We start from the raw sequence: 11784 nt of genomic DNA on the forward strand, positions 1-11784 counted from the left end.
GTACATTTAAATATGTAATAATTTTTTAATTTAAAATAATAAATTTATTATTATTATTATTCTTATTTACGTTTTCTTCTTCTCACCAACGGCTCTTTCATCATTTTATTTGTTTTTGTTTTCTTCTTCTTCTCTCTTCTCTCTTCTTCTCTCCTCTTCTCTCTTCTTCCTCTTCTCTCCACTGCCACGTCTTGGGGGTTTGGTCGCGCGGAGCCGCACGCGCCGGGGGGTCTGGTCAGACGGATTTGCGCGCCAGAGGGGGTTCCGGTCGGAGCCGCGCGCGCAGGGGGAGAGGGTCTGGTCGGAGCTGCGCGCAGGGGGAGGGGGTCCGGTCGGAGCCGCGCGCGCAGGGAGAGGGGGTCTGGTCGGAGCTGCGCGCAGGGGGAGGGGGTCCGGTCAAGAGCTGCACGCGGGGAAGGGGTTCGCGGGGGGGAGGGGGTTCTGGCGCGGGGGCTGTCGGGACTGGCTGTTTGGAGGTTCCACGTAGATCCGATTCAACCAATCAAATGCCTCTCCTCAGTGCTAAGCACCGTTGCTTGGAGAAGCAACAAAGAAATTTTTTTAAGCAACTGGGTTGCCACGTGAGATCACTCCAACGGGGATTTCTTCTAAGCACCGTTGCTTGTCAGTAAGCAATGCTCTGAGAACTTGCCGCTGGAGGTGCTCTTAAATATTTATCATTGATTGCTACACTGAATAATTATATTTTTCCTCATATGAAGTATCGACACATGAAAATACCCATCCTATCATAAATATTAATACATTACTTAAACACGTGTTTATAATCTATGTTTTCCATATTCATATCTCTTTATGTGTACACTAGTGCATACTACATTTGACCATATTACTTTAAATTCATGAATCTTTCTCTTCTACCGTCAATTGTTAATCCTCTCATAATATTTTATAATATCATATTACATGTGCGAAGTATTTACTATCTTTATTAATTATTAATTTTCACAAATTTTTTTTATTAGATTTGAATTTCTCTTCACAGTTATTTATTTTTCACTTATAAAATTCAAATCCAAATTTTATTTAAGGTAGGAGTGTTAATGGATCAAATTTTTGAAAAATTCAAATTGAACCGATCCGTTTTATAAAAAATGAATCGGTTAATCGATTTATTTTTTTTATAAAGTTGATCGATTTGATTTTTTTTTAAATATGGATATGTTTTTTTGAAATTTAATCAATTTGGTGCAGTGTAATTATTCATTTTTTATTTATATATGAATCGATTTTTTTAAAAATCAAAACCGAACCGACCCACTTTATAAAAATAGATCGGATAACTAAACTTATTTTGTAAAATAGATCAGTTTAAAATTTTTTAAAAAAATAAATTAAATTATCGATTGTATCAATTTAAATTTTTCGTACACTTCTAATTTAAGAGATGTGAGCCTAATTTCACTCAAATTAGCTTAATATTGATCTACATAATGATATATGTTTGAAAGTTATTAATTGTTTCGGACAAATTAAAAATTTTAAATGCTTGTAACTTAAATAGTTAAAACTATAATAAATAGTAATTCCTGAATACCTAATAAATTATCGACATAATGCACTTAATGCATATAGTAGTTTTCTAATGCAAGAGAAAATGTATATATAGCACTAATTTCTTATCGAATAATGGAGTACATTGAAAATTGTACTTGCTATTATTTTGCATTGATGATTTGCATTGATAATTGGTATGCCATCACAATTCTCAATTATAAGACAAAAAGAACTCTTATTACTACTAGTTTTGCTCTGAACTAGATCGTGGACAATAATTATCCAATATCCACTTAAGAGTGAGAGATCCACTTGGAAAACTTCAACGAGAAATACTCTTCTTCGAAAAAATGTTGTTATTTTTACCTTGAGACATCGGACTCCTCTACTTTGGTTTTTTCTTCATGTAGCTGAAAATAAGAAATCGTGGAAAATACTGATGAATATGACGTGCAATCTTTCTTTCAACTAACATGCAATAATTTTTTTGTCAATACTCAAATAATTAATTTCTGCTGCATCCAAATTATAGTCGCGGTTTTTTGTTTGGTCACTACTCATGTCAGTCAAAGATTTTGCAAATAATTTCGTTCCATAAACAATTTTCCCTATGCAGTTTTTTACGCATGCGCACAGGACTCAAAAATCTACCCTACACCCATGTAAGTTCAATAGCAATAGACCTTACATTATAACTACGGAAGATGTAGAATTATAATTCAATTATGTGCCTAGAAGTCTACAACTAACTACAATTCAATAATCATAAATTCATAATTTTACAAGCGAAATGTGCTTCTTCAATTCGTCGATCAAAGGGATCTATAGTGATATCAAAGAAAGTAAAGAATGCCACAGCAAAATATGGTAAACGGTAAACCCAACTCCATTATCATGCGTAGTGCGTTAAGTATCCAATGGCTAGGGACTTCCTTGAAAACCGAAAATTTCTGCAATTTTGGAAATCTTCTCAATTGCTAAGCATCAGAATAGACTTATGCGGTTATACTTTATAATATTCGGCTCCTTTGTCATAGTAGCTATGCCTTCAAATCATGAGGTTTAGCATTATCCTATAATAAAAGGAAATGTAAAAATCCAACATGATAAGCTCCGTAATACAAAAATTCATTTCTTCATAGTTAACATAAAGACTCAAGACTCTATCCGATAGATCTAATAAAAGATAGAACGATTGAGGAAAGGAACAAAACTTCTCTTGTTCATCACGTTAACTCCAACTAACCAAGGGACCAAATAAAATACAAATCGTACTCAATCAATATTTTATCTTTATTTGGAAAAGGGTAACAGAATAGTGTAGTAAAACTACATACTTACACGAGGATTTTCTGCGATCCAATCAGGAATGCTTTCTGATAAAAGACTGATATACTGCTCCATGGCATGCTCTGAACTCATAATCCCAAGTTGTCGCCATGCAATCCTTATAAACAAAAATCCAGTTAACCACATCAATGAATCTAACGAAGCAACTGAAACTCTTAAGTAACTCAAACCAAAACTGAGCTAAAAGGAAAAGGATCTAATTATTTTAGATAAATAAATAGATAAAACATAGATGCAATATCATAAGTGTTGTTTATGCCGATCAAAATTGGAATTTCATCTTAATAATAATTCATATTAACATATCGAGATAAAACTTCAATTATGTCTGCAAATTAATACTAGCAATATTTATGATACAGTATCTGCGTTTTGTCTTAAATAAGTAGAGCAAGAAACTACCACTTAGCTCGAGCAGAGAACTTTAGTGTCATTGGTTGGGGCTCATGGCAAGGACCCTGTGTAGCAATTTGGTGATAACCATGAAGCTTCATCTTCACATCATTACTGAGATTATTAACATTGCTCTTGGATCCAACAAATACAACTGCAGCACTGAAACGCCTATCCAATTCAGTTCTTTCTATTCCCTCCCAATCATCCTCGTCCACCACCAAACCCCCGTTTTCACCAATTTCCTCGTTCTTACCAGATTCATCAATCTCATTATAATTTCTTTCGCACTGCCAGATCTCAACCTCTTCAACTTTGTGTTCTCCAGAGTCACACTCCATCAATTCAACCTCAACTTTGTTAATATTAACAACCCCTTGATTATTCTTATCCCCAAAATGATCCTCTGCCAAATCCACCAGTTCAATTTTGTTGTAAACTTTGGTCTCATCAATCTTCTCTGAATTGCATATCTTGTGCGATCCAAAACTCTCATCCACAATTTCTGGGACTATTAGTTTCCCTAGTATCGGTTTGTCTCTGAATTCATCAATTTTCCCCATAATTTGAACAACTTCATCTGTTTCCCAGCTCTGAGAATCAGATTTAACCCCGTGATCATGACCATGATCATGATCACGCCCAATAACAGCCAGTTCCTCATTTGCTTCGAAGCTTGGGGTCACCGACAGGAGTTTGAGGAAAACCAATGGAAGCAAAAGAGAAAGAGCTATGGTGAAGGCAAGCTCCCATAAGAGCTCCATGGCTTGGTAATGGAGAGAGAATTTGAGATTTTGTGTGGGAACTGGACTGTTTTCTGATGATGATAATGTCACCAATAAGAATAGGAAAAAATGGTTTTAGCACAGAAGAGCAAGGTATATTCGTGTACCAACCGGATATGAACCGGAATATCTGGTCTACCGAGATGCTATAAACAAAGTATTTCGTTTTTTAGATTTGGGATTAGTAAGCAAATGTAACATCCTTATATAATCTGAGATGTACACGAGATGGATTTACTAATATGAGATGGATAAAAGATTATTGAATCTTAGAAAATTTAAACTAAATCTTATCTTTAATAATTAGGATAATATCTTAAGATAAAATATTTAAATTATCTTATCAAATTTTGAAATTCAAACTAAATTTTATCTTTAATATTTAAGATAAGATATTTAAATTTATTTCATAGACTTATAAACAATCAACGATATTAAGATAGAAATAAACAAATTACATTTTTAAATATTCTGAATTTAATTAAATGACTAAGTTTTTTTTTTCCTTCAAAAAAAAAAACTTTAAAACTCCCCTTTGATCTTTTGTTAGGTTAGGTGTAACAACATGTAATGGTTTACGGGAGATATACATAATGTTTTACGGGAGCGATATACAATTATAAGTCGGTGTTGGAAAACGACTCCTCCACCACCTCGACTACACCGGGGCTAGGAACTTTGAAGGGAAAATTAATTACTTAGTTTCAAAAAAAAAAAATGAAATTACCAAGTAACTAAATCCCATGGTGAAACGATTCTATTTATATAACAGTTTCCCGTTTTATAGTTAAATAATTTCAGCCCCATTTTTATTTAGAATTTAAATTTATTCTTTTTATATTATTATTCGATCACAAATTATATACTATTATAAAATTAGGATTGATGTAGAAATGAAAGTTGTAACCATTTACAAAAGGATTCAAGTTTGAAACTTGGTGATATCATTATAATTACTGGTCTATATATATATATATATAACACTGTTTTTTAAGTATAAATCACATTTATTCTCCGTAATTTTGTTCGAAGTTAAATAAAATCACTCTAAACGACAAAACTCAATTAATATATAATAAGTATTTTGATTTTTGGGTGGCAAATCACAAATTATATGCTGTATGATAACTATTTAATTTTTATAAAATAATTGTTTTAATTTTTATATCTATGATTATTTTTATTTTTATTTTGGTTATATAAAATAAAAGAAACAAAAGAAAAAAATATTGAACAACTAATCTCTCATAAATATAATCTCTGATGTATCTGTTTGGATAAAAATATTAATTAATTAATAATATAAAAATATTTTACACAAATAAAATAAAATGGTATATGATTGTTAAACTCTATTATCAAATACCTGTTTTTATATCAATATTATATAAATAAGAATAAAATATACTGAAATCGATCTTTATTTACTAAAATATATATACAATGTCGGTTCTACCAAAAGTACAAATAAGGATCAACTAAAACATGTTTTGTTTCTAAAAAAGTTAATTTAATATATATAAAAAAAATGAAAAATTTTAGAAAGACTAAAAATTATATGCTTGACAAATTGCGCAATTTGGAGAAAGGCAAGACAACAACACACAAACAAATGTAAATAAAAAATGTTAAAAATTACATACTTAAATTAGCCCAATGAGCTAGCCTCGACTTGTCATATACTTTTTTTTTTTTTTTTCAAGACGAGTCAAAATAGAGGAGCTATACGAGCTAATGAATGATAACTTTAAGCCTGATTCGCCAAAAATAATAGCTAAACAAGGTTATCTAATCAAATCTGTATTTTTTAACTCAATAAAATATGGTTTTAAGTTAAAATATTACTTCCTTTGATCATCTATTACCTCCTTTAGCTTTTCATATAGGACCAAAACTATCCAAAATTATATTCTGTGATTTAAAATGAAGTATCATGTTATATAAAATGAACGTTTATATATTAAATATAAATTTTTATCTCGTATAAAAGTATTTTTAATGACTCTTTTTTAATAATAGATTTTGTAATTTTTTATTTAATTCAATTTTTATTTATTTTATTATTATTATTTATAAATTAAATATTAATATTTTAAAATAAATTATTAATAAATAAATAAATTATAATATAAATTACTTATCATAAATTTAAAATTTTAATTTATATATTTAAAAATATGTATATATATACTAATTTTAAATATAATTTATATATTTAAATATAATATTTATTATATATAATTTCTTATAAAACTTAATTATATAATAAACATGCTTGTATATTAGATAGATTAAAATCCAAGTTATTATCGTATCATAACATAGTCAAATCAATTTACTCAGTTAATTACTAAACAAATATTATAATTTAAGTCAAATTTATCCTTTAAATAATATTTTGATATCATTTAATATGTTGTTGACACATTACAAAATGACATCCACATCATCTGAATGTTAAAAGTTTAAAGTAATATTAAAAGTTTTGTTTGAACAAACCCTTTTAGAATCCCTTATTATTGAAAAAGAAAATTCAAAATAAACTAATTTTTCATAAACTGAAACTAATTTATATATAAATAAAAAAATTAATTAATTATATTAAGTCTTTAAAATTTCTGAATTAATTAAATTTAGTTAATTTTAAAAAAATATATTTAGATAATTTTTTTCATAAATATTTATAGGGAAAAAATATCAATAAAAAAGTTTTAGACAATATTATTTTATTTTTCCTATATACTTTTCTTCTATAAATTTTTATGAGAAATTTATCTAAACAATTTTAAGAATTTAATTTAATTTAATTGATTTAAAAAGTATAATGACTTAACTTAAATAATTGAATTTTTATAAACTAAAATTACCCGTTTGTTGCATTTGATACATAGACAAATTGTAACCCCCACCCCCAATGACCCCATTATTAAAAAATAAATAAAAATGGAGAGTTACTTTATTTCCTTCTTGGTGCGACCAAATATTTTGGGTGGGGCCTCAGACCTTAACCATTGAGCCTTATATCCCCATTCGTATTTTCCTTCTTCTCTTGCTTCCGTGACTTGAGAAAAAACAAATTAGGGTCTTCAACGTTTCATCCAGACATGGGAGGAGGCAATGCACAAAAGTCAAAGATGGCTCGTGAGAAGAACCTCGAGAAGCAAAAGGCCGCAGGAAAGGGTAATCTTTGTTGCCCCTCATTCTAACCGATTAATGTTTCATTCATCGTTGTTCAATTGTGTCGTGGAAAGATCGCGTTCACGTACAATGAAGATAAAACAATGGACACAAACAAATGCAACATGAACATAAACAAGGAAGATGTCGATTTAACGCGGTTCGACATTTTGGATAAATTTGAGAAAACTTATAAATAAATAAAAATAAATAAATAAACTTCACCCCTTCTCACATGGGTTGATGACTTCTCTCTCAATAGGTGGTAACCCTTTTTTTGGTGGTGTTCACTCTCATTAAAAGATTCCCTTTTATAAGGAATGGAATAACTCTTCTCGCGTAAATTTTGGATTCTAAATAGGCGTGTTGGTTGGGCATTACAATACAAACGTTGATGCCTTTGTTTTTTTGAGCAAACAATAAATTGAAAAAGTTTCTGAAAATTGAGATGGTACGTGTTGGATTTGGCTCAGTTCATGATTTTAGTATTTTGTTTGGTATGCTCAGGAAGCCAGTTGGAATCAAACAAGAAAGCAATGACGATTCAGGTAATAAATACAGTGTTTGTATCTCACAACAACTCGATATTTTTGAACTACTTTTCTTTTTCTCCGTGTAAGTTGAATTTCCCGCACGATTTCTTGCATAGAATAATGAAGTTCGATAATTAATACTGTTGTGCATTATTTCGAATGGAGATTTCTGAATAGATCTGCTAATGTCAGCATTCAGCCATATTTATGTTACAGCTAAAAGAGTTCTTTAGAGTTATTTCAATTTTTCTTCATTGATAGAATATTTTAGAACAAAATTTAAGTACAGTTCATTATGTATGGTTGGTGTTATTCTCTGATTAAAATTAGAGTTTTATCACACTAATATGCATTTACATTTAATAAAAACAGTAAAAATAGGATTCAGGCTTCATACAAAGCTTGGTCAATGGTCATTGTCAATTCTTAAATATATCACCTCAATTTCATGAGTTTTGTACTTCTGAGCTTAATATATTTCAAAATATTTACCTAATTGGAACAAAAGGAAAAATATAACAATGAAAATAACAAAACGAAAAGTATTTTGGTTCAACTTTTTTCTGGAGAGGCATACTTTATCTGCATCTAAGACGTGTTATTTTTGAGCTGGGGGAGATGACATCTCCTTGTTTTACCTTGCACTACATGATCTTAGCAGTCTATTTCAGACTTTGCTTTCAAAATTGGTTATGTCATATATATTCTAGTTAAATTATTGAAATATACACGTTGTTGTAGTGATTGCAGCAAAATTGGAACTCCTTACTGATCATCAATAATGTTGTGATTGATGATTGCAGTGCAAGGTGTGCATGCAAACATTTATGTGCACCACATCGGAAGTGAAGTGTAGGGAGCATGCTGAAGCAAAACACCCTAAATTTGATGTTGATGCTTGTTTTCCTCATCTGAAGAAGTGAACAATATTGGGGAGCACAAATGGGAGAAAACTTGATATCATTGTGGCCTCTTCCTAAACCTATTCAAAGAGAAATTCCTCATTTTCTATTTATATCAAATGTGTCTCTCTGTGTTTGTGCCTTGGGAATTAGGAGGGACAAGGAGAGTAGGGCGTTTTTATTATGATTTCCCTTAATGACAGGGCAAAAAACTGTGTGATGCTTTCTCTTTCTTTTCTGTCCAAATGTAACTGTCTAATGATTGGTCGTGTTAATATTAAAGTGTGTTACAGAAACTTAAATTCTACTCTTATCATGGGAATTATTTGACTATCAATTATTTCGGCTTACATAAGTCTGGATTCGTAATGAATTTTTTGGTGTCTTGAGCTCAAAGATAAAATAGTATGCAGATGTTTCCGTTCGGCCCAGTGGATTTAATATGTCCCTAAATAATGAGTAATAACTGTGCAATATGCACCCGTACAATATGACTTATTTTGATTTCTACAAGCTAACAACGCAAACATACATTTTCAGCTTGTAATTTAACCTTTTCAGTGAGATTTTGGTTTGAAAGTTTGATAGATCAAGATTGGAAGTATCGGAGTCTTGGAGACCGAGGTGTCAAAGCCAATGCTTAGACATTTGAGTTGCTATATATGAACACTTGCATGGTGTAAACAGCGTAATGACATTTATAATTATTTTTTATCCCTTCTTTTCATATTATTATCTAATATGTATTTCTCTCTTTCTTTTGTTTTCTACGTATATTCTAACAATTGAGTGTCCATCAATTGTTTTTTCTAGACATTTTTATCAAGTTAGCATTTGCACCTTGTTTGGTGATATATGATGATTGTATATAAATACTAACCAGGACTTTGCCTTTTGTTTTAGCCTTAATACCCAAAAACTATAAGCAGTTTTTTATTTTTTATTTTTTATTTTTATCCATTAGTCCTTACTGTCAGTTGCAATGTAACACTCATAAAATTTTGTTGATGCGGCCATGTGGAGTTTACTTGAGTGCCTTCTTGGCATACTGAGGTTGTGGTATCTTCAATTATTTAATTAATTACTTATTTTATTTGGTTCTTATATTTGTTTAAGTTTTTTTTTTTAATTTTTATATATCCAAACATTGCATATTCTGGTCTCTCTCAAAACAATACATTTTAGTTCCTATATCAATATCATGTGAAAATATATATTATTTATAATCTAATATGATAAATATCATGTAAAAAAGGTGATAAAAGTTTATATTTAATATTTTTTTTATGCTTTGTATTACTTAAATTTTATTTAAACTTAAATTTTCTTATGATTAATAAATTAATAATTATTGGAAAATGTTAGTTATTTTTTCAAAAATTATATGTAATTTTAATTTGAAGAATTGATATTTTTACTTTATATATATAATTATAATTTAGGCATATGATATGTTAACCATAAATTAATATCATATAATTTAATTTAAATTAAATTAAAAAATTATTTATTAATTTAGTAAAATACTCCTAAGATTTATATGATAAACAATAGTAACAAAAACAATATAATTTGTTGTTTTATTAATGATCAAATTTTAATTCAATGAGATTTTTTTTTTCAACTCAACCAACCCAAGTTATTTAAGCTTTTGAACATAATTATAATAACAAACTTTCAAGACAATTTAATTTTCAATAACAGGTAATAACATTATTCCTCAACTGAAAAACATAATATCGATAAACTCCACAAGAAAACTAATCACTACAATAAAAATAAGATAATTAAGGTGTGCGTTGAGGTATCATAAAACAATCCCAAATATATTGACTCAACTTTATGGATCTATATATGATTAAGTTATTATTTCCTCATTCTGCTACTTTCTACTACCCTTACTAGAGAGAAATATGGATGTGCCTATAAGATAAACACCAAGATGATAACAAAAAGTTAGTGCACGCAGCTTAAAAATAAATAAATTGACTAATTAATCAAACACGTGCAAACTATAAGACAATTATAATTTGAAAATTTCTACCGTACACCCTAACATTTTGGGAGGATTTTGAAATTGTTATTTGAATTTTTGCTACATGATCATTTTGCATTTGTATATTTTAATTTGGTTCCTAATTTTTTTTATTGAAAAATTATTTTTCTATTTTTGGGAACCCTAACTTAAACATGTTCACTTGCGATTGAAATTTTTTTTATTTATCATTATTTACTCTTATTCTTTATGTTACCACTCGATTTTGAATTCAATGTTAATTATTACGTGAGGCAATCTTGAAGGAGGAGAGACAATCTCCTTCCACACCCTCCAATCTCCTTCCTCATAATAGATATGATCTCTTCCTTCCTCACAAGTTACACTCTCGGGTTCCTTTGATACATTTTTAACCTCCGATCTCCCGCACATTTCGAAACTTTGTCGACAAATCCAATTTTTGATCAAACCTACATGTACTTGTGTGAACTTCTTCCTCAAACAAAACTTAACTGAAGCATTTGATCGAAATCTACAACCCCAACAACAACAAACGAAAAATCTAATAATTATTTTTATTTTTATTTTTATTTCAAAAATATTAATAAGAATTTAAAAATAAATAATATAAAAAAAATTTAAATAAAAGATAAAAATTATTTAAAAGACTGACATAATTTTATTAAATAATGTGTATCTATTCTATTGGTACACATCAGAGACAATAATAAAACTCTTCATTTATTGAGGGTATAGCAACAATCTCTTTATAATTTTTGTCCTCTTAAGTTTCAATTGACCATCTAACTCTTTTACTCAATTTAGTATTTTTAAACTATTTTTTGTCAATATATTTCTCTAACCTTTTAAATTCAATTCAATGTTTAATTATTTTTTTCCCCAACATTTTGCTTTAACTTCACTTTAAGAGAACAACCTCACGTATAAGGTTGTCGGACTGGGACAATTTGACATTGAAGTGCAAAAGAAGAAACCTTAGTCCAAAATGTTGGCATAAAAAAATAGCCTAGAAGATCGCATCGAACAAAAAGTTAGAGAGGATAAAATGGGCACCAAAAAAAAAAAGATGAAATAGAATTTAAAAAAAAAAAAGCTAAGAAAACTAAACT

The 11784-nt window shown here is 29.3% G+C and overlaps 2 protein-coding genes across 5 annotated transcripts; one reads left to right on the forward strand and one right to left on the reverse strand.

The window, feature by feature from the left end:
* Positions 1 to 43: 43 nt before the first annotated feature.
* LOC109811144 (acyl-CoA-binding domain-containing protein 5) lies at positions 44 to 4219 on the reverse strand. Of its 4 annotated transcripts, none has more exons than XM_020374794.3 (3): positions 3271 to 4219; positions 2860 to 2965; positions 44 to 1928 (listed from the first exon to the last, which is right to left on the reverse strand). In XM_020374794.3, the coding sequence occupies exons 1-3, from the start codon at positions 4023 to 4025 to the stop codon at positions 1881 to 1883; spliced, it is 909 nt and encodes a 302-aa protein (XP_020230383.1). In that variant the 5' UTR covers positions 4026 to 4219; the 3' UTR covers positions 44 to 1880. The 4 variants fall into 4 exon arrangements, with proteins under 4 accessions (XP_020230383.1, XP_082922944.1, XP_020230386.1 ...); XM_083066818.1 differs by having other exon boundaries at positions 2856 to 2965; XM_020374797.3 differs by lacking the exon at positions 44 to 1928 and adding an exon at positions 2182 to 2591 and having other exon boundaries at positions 2856 to 2965.
* A 2795-nt stretch (positions 4220 to 7014) lies between these two features.
* On the forward strand, positions 7015 to 8971 carry LOC109811190 (uncharacterized protein At2g23090). The gene is made up of 3 exons (XM_020374855.3): positions 7015 to 7226; positions 7731 to 7771; positions 8560 to 8971. The coding sequence occupies exons 1-3, from the start codon at positions 7151 to 7153 to the stop codon at positions 8677 to 8679; spliced, it is 237 nt and encodes a 78-aa protein (XP_020230444.1). The 5' UTR covers positions 7015 to 7150; the 3' UTR covers positions 8680 to 8971.
* The last annotated feature ends 2813 nt before the right edge of the window (positions 8972 to 11784 follow it).

This window comes from Cajanus cajan, chromosome 11, assembly GCF_000230855.2.
Source record: "Cajanus cajan strain Asha chromosome 11, NIPB_CcT2T_4, whole genome shotgun sequence".
Lineage (NCBI taxonomy): Eukaryota > Viridiplantae > Streptophyta > Magnoliopsida > Fabales > Fabaceae > Cajanus > Cajanus cajan.

Excerpts from the sequence above, each read along its gene's own strand:
- LOC109811144 (XM_020374794.3), bottom strand. The coding sequence starts at position 4,025 with ATGGAGCTCTTATGGGAGCTTGCCTTCACCATAGCTCTTTCTCTTTTG. Across the intron at positions 2,966-3,270 it reads TTCTCTGCTCGAGCTAAGTG|GATTGCATGGCGACAACTTG; the intron begins GTAGTTTCTTGC and ends TTTGTTTATAAG. Across the intron at positions 1,929-2,859 it reads GGATCGCAGAAAATCCTCGT|CTACATGAAGAAAAAACCAA; the intron begins GTAAGTATGTAG and ends TCTTATTTTCAG.
- LOC109811190 (XM_020374855.3), top strand. The coding sequence starts at position 7,151 with ATGGGAGGAGGCAATGCACAAAAGTCAAAGATGGCTCGTGAGAAGAAC. Across the intron at positions 7,227-7,730 it reads GCAAAAGGCCGCAGGAAAGG|GAAGCCAGTTGGAATCAAAC; the intron begins GTAATCTTTGTT and ends TGGTATGCTCAG. Across the intron at positions 7,772-8,559 it reads AGAAAGCAATGACGATTCAG|TGCAAGGTGTGCATGCAAAC; the intron begins GTAATAAATACA and ends TGATGATTGCAG.